This window comes from Salvelinus sp. IW2-2015, unplaced genomic scaffold, assembly GCF_002910315.2.
Source record: "Salvelinus sp. IW2-2015 unplaced genomic scaffold, ASM291031v2 Un_scaffold12070, whole genome shotgun sequence".
Taxonomy (NCBI): Eukaryota; Metazoa; Chordata; class Actinopteri; order Salmoniformes; family Salmonidae; genus Salvelinus; species Salvelinus sp. IW2-2015.
This window is the reverse complement of record NW_019953326.1, coordinates 1-2,601: the sequence shown is the minus strand read 5'-3', so window position 1 is coordinate 2,601 and position 2,601 is coordinate 1. Positions and strand designations below refer to the sequence as shown.

At 44.2% G+C, this 2,601-nt stretch overlaps 1 protein-coding gene across 1 annotated transcript; it reads right to left on the bottom strand.

The window, feature by feature from the left end:
- Positions 1-6: 6 nt before the first annotated feature.
- Positions 7-2,596, bottom strand: LOC111966758 (5'-AMP-activated protein kinase subunit gamma-1; the record flags this gene model as incomplete). Its single annotated transcript, XM_024145901.1, is given in 9 exon segments — positions 7-921; positions 1,100-1,205; positions 1,441-1,587; positions 1,750-1,791; positions 1,896-1,945; positions 1,948-2,053; positions 2,308-2,349; positions 2,352-2,436; positions 2,580-2,596. Coding segments are annotated over 9 exon segments (606 nt in total), but the record flags the coding sequence as incomplete, so codon positions are not given.
- Positions 2,597-2,601: the final 5 nt, after the last annotated feature.

Sequence of the window (2,601 nt, the reverse complement as noted above, 5' to 3'; positions counted from 1 at the left end):
GTGTTACTGCCATAAAAATGTCTCCAGTCTTCTGGGTCAGACAATGTGGGTGTCAAATCAAACAAGGACACACTGAGCAAAACCATAACACTTTACAAACTGAAGAGGCAATAAGAAAACATTGTGAAATGTATGCTATGCCAAACAGCAAATCAGAAACAACTCGTGATAACATAAATCAGTGGTTGTGCATCGATATTAGAAATAAAATKAATTACATCTACAGCAGTGCCAACTCGGACAWTCCAGACTTCACCTACTGTAACCAAAACAGCAGAGTTGCTGTGGTAGCTTCCAGTACTAATATATATAGTTCCACTGTGACATACATGATCTTTTGATCCATGATTGGCTTGTTGTGCTTTATAGACTCCAGCCCTATAAGGATGATGGGGGAAAAGGAATGCTGCTCAGTTAAGGGCCAGGGTGGAAAGTTACCGACTCCTCTCTCCAGTGTCTACAGACCAAATGGGAGATAACGGGTAGGGAATGGATCTGTCTGAGAAGTGGATAACTGATCCCCTTCACATAACTAGACATCATTTCTGCACTGTATCGGTCCATCACCTGCACCAATAGAGGGACACTAGGTTGTGTTGGGCCGCTCAGAGTGGACAATGGACATACAGCCACACTCYATTGGCCACTTCTTGTTTGGTTTTGGCTTGGTTTAAAGTGTCCCTTGGTACTGTATGTGTCTATATTGCTGAATTGAGAAGGTCAATGGGATTCACATTTTTGTGCAGAAAGAGATCCTCGTGTTCAAAGACGTACATTTGTACAGGAGGGGTTATGTTGACAGATTCCTATCTTTCCCTCTCCCACATCACTCCTATTTCTTCCTCTCCTCCAGGATCCTCCTCTCTATTTATCCTCATCTTTTTGGAGGAGGCTTCCCTTCATCACTCCCTCAAGCAGTTCCTGAAATACAAACACCAGATAAATCACTTTATTTCACCTTGAAAAKTATTTCATTCCTTTAAAACCACAAAACAATTGTAAGACATTGCTTCCCAGGGAGTGAGTTGAAACGTAATGACATTCACATTGTTTTCATTTGATTCATCAAGGTCAGTGCATAGCGCAGGTTTGTGTTTACCCTTGTCTCCGTCTCCATTAGTGAGCACCAGTGCCTGGAGGATGTCTGAGAGAGAGACGATACCCTTCACCACCTCCTGCTCATCAACCACCACCAGCCTGTGCACCTGAGGAGACAAACCATAKGTTACACAAACTAAAGGCTTTAGCAGTTGTTCCACCTTCAAGTAAGGTGATGTTGACTTAGTAATGGCAAGGTTAGATCTCAGCACCGGTGTATATATTACATTATGATTGTGTGTACTACTTGTATTGACCTTGACAAACTCCCAAGAAACTGTTTAAATTGTGGACCCAAACAGTAATAGAATGTGTATACACAGGCGTCTCCGTCTCTCTCACCTCTGCCTCTACCAGTCTGTTGATGATGGACTCCAGTGTGTCGTGTGTGTTGCAGGTGAGCACTCCCTCAAAATACTGAGAGCGGTGCTGCAGGGCTTTGGTCACAGTCACATCCAGGTTGTTGTACGTCTTCTCTGCAGCTAGGTTCTGTGTGGGGGACATTATTACTTCTCAATGCTGCTTGTTTTCAGTACTCTTCGCCTGTCTCTCAAACACCCACAATGAGCTAAAACAACTATATTTTCTGCTGATCAGTGACTATACTGTTTAAATACGGCTCATTGGTAGCACAGCGGTCCAGTACTTTACAATGACATCAAATTTGGAGTAAAATGTCCACACTCGTCCTGTGTGTTGAGAGAGAAGACATGAGCACATGAAGTACTACATACCCATATCAGGGTCAGAAGTCATATTAACCCTTCATTCAACAAACTCTCCCCCTTACTCACCATGTCATCGACGACAGGCAGGGCAGACACTCTCTGCTCCACGAAGATGCCAGTGCTGTGTAAAGAGGTGTGTCAGAACGCACCACTGCAATCTTATGGAATGTTCCGATGCCCAGTTCCTCTAGAGTCTGGCCTAAGAAAGCAGGTTTCGCATCTCGAATCTCGGAGAACACAAAGGTTACACTAATGTAAGTGGCTTGAAAAAAAATCAGAATTAAACACAGTATATTACCTCACCACAATCAATAAACATTGGGTGTGGATTTCATTAACAAGGCTACAACCCTAGAACTGCTCGTCTTAACTTCTCTCCTGCCAAGAATGCAACCTTGAGATGTCAAGGAACAGCGGGTGATAAAACGTGGTGAGAGAGACGAACGGAAAGCGTGAGAAGAGGATCACAAAAGAGACTCACAAAGAGCTTGAGGAACTTGAGGATCCTCTTGTGAGTGAGGATTGTAGAGCAGTGTTCCCTGTCAGAGGGTCGATCACAGGCAGTTCTGTGGATCTTATTCTCAGCAGAGACGACACGGCGTCATACAGGCTGAAACGGAGGAAATTAAATACCTTTGTGACCGTATCAAGGGCTCTTTCAGACAAACATTAGTGCCAGTCAGTAACTGAATCGAGCTCTGGCTACTTGGACAACTGTCCAGTGACAACCCTCACCAAGGCAGGTAGACCTACCTTTCATTGGGGGATATGCTGG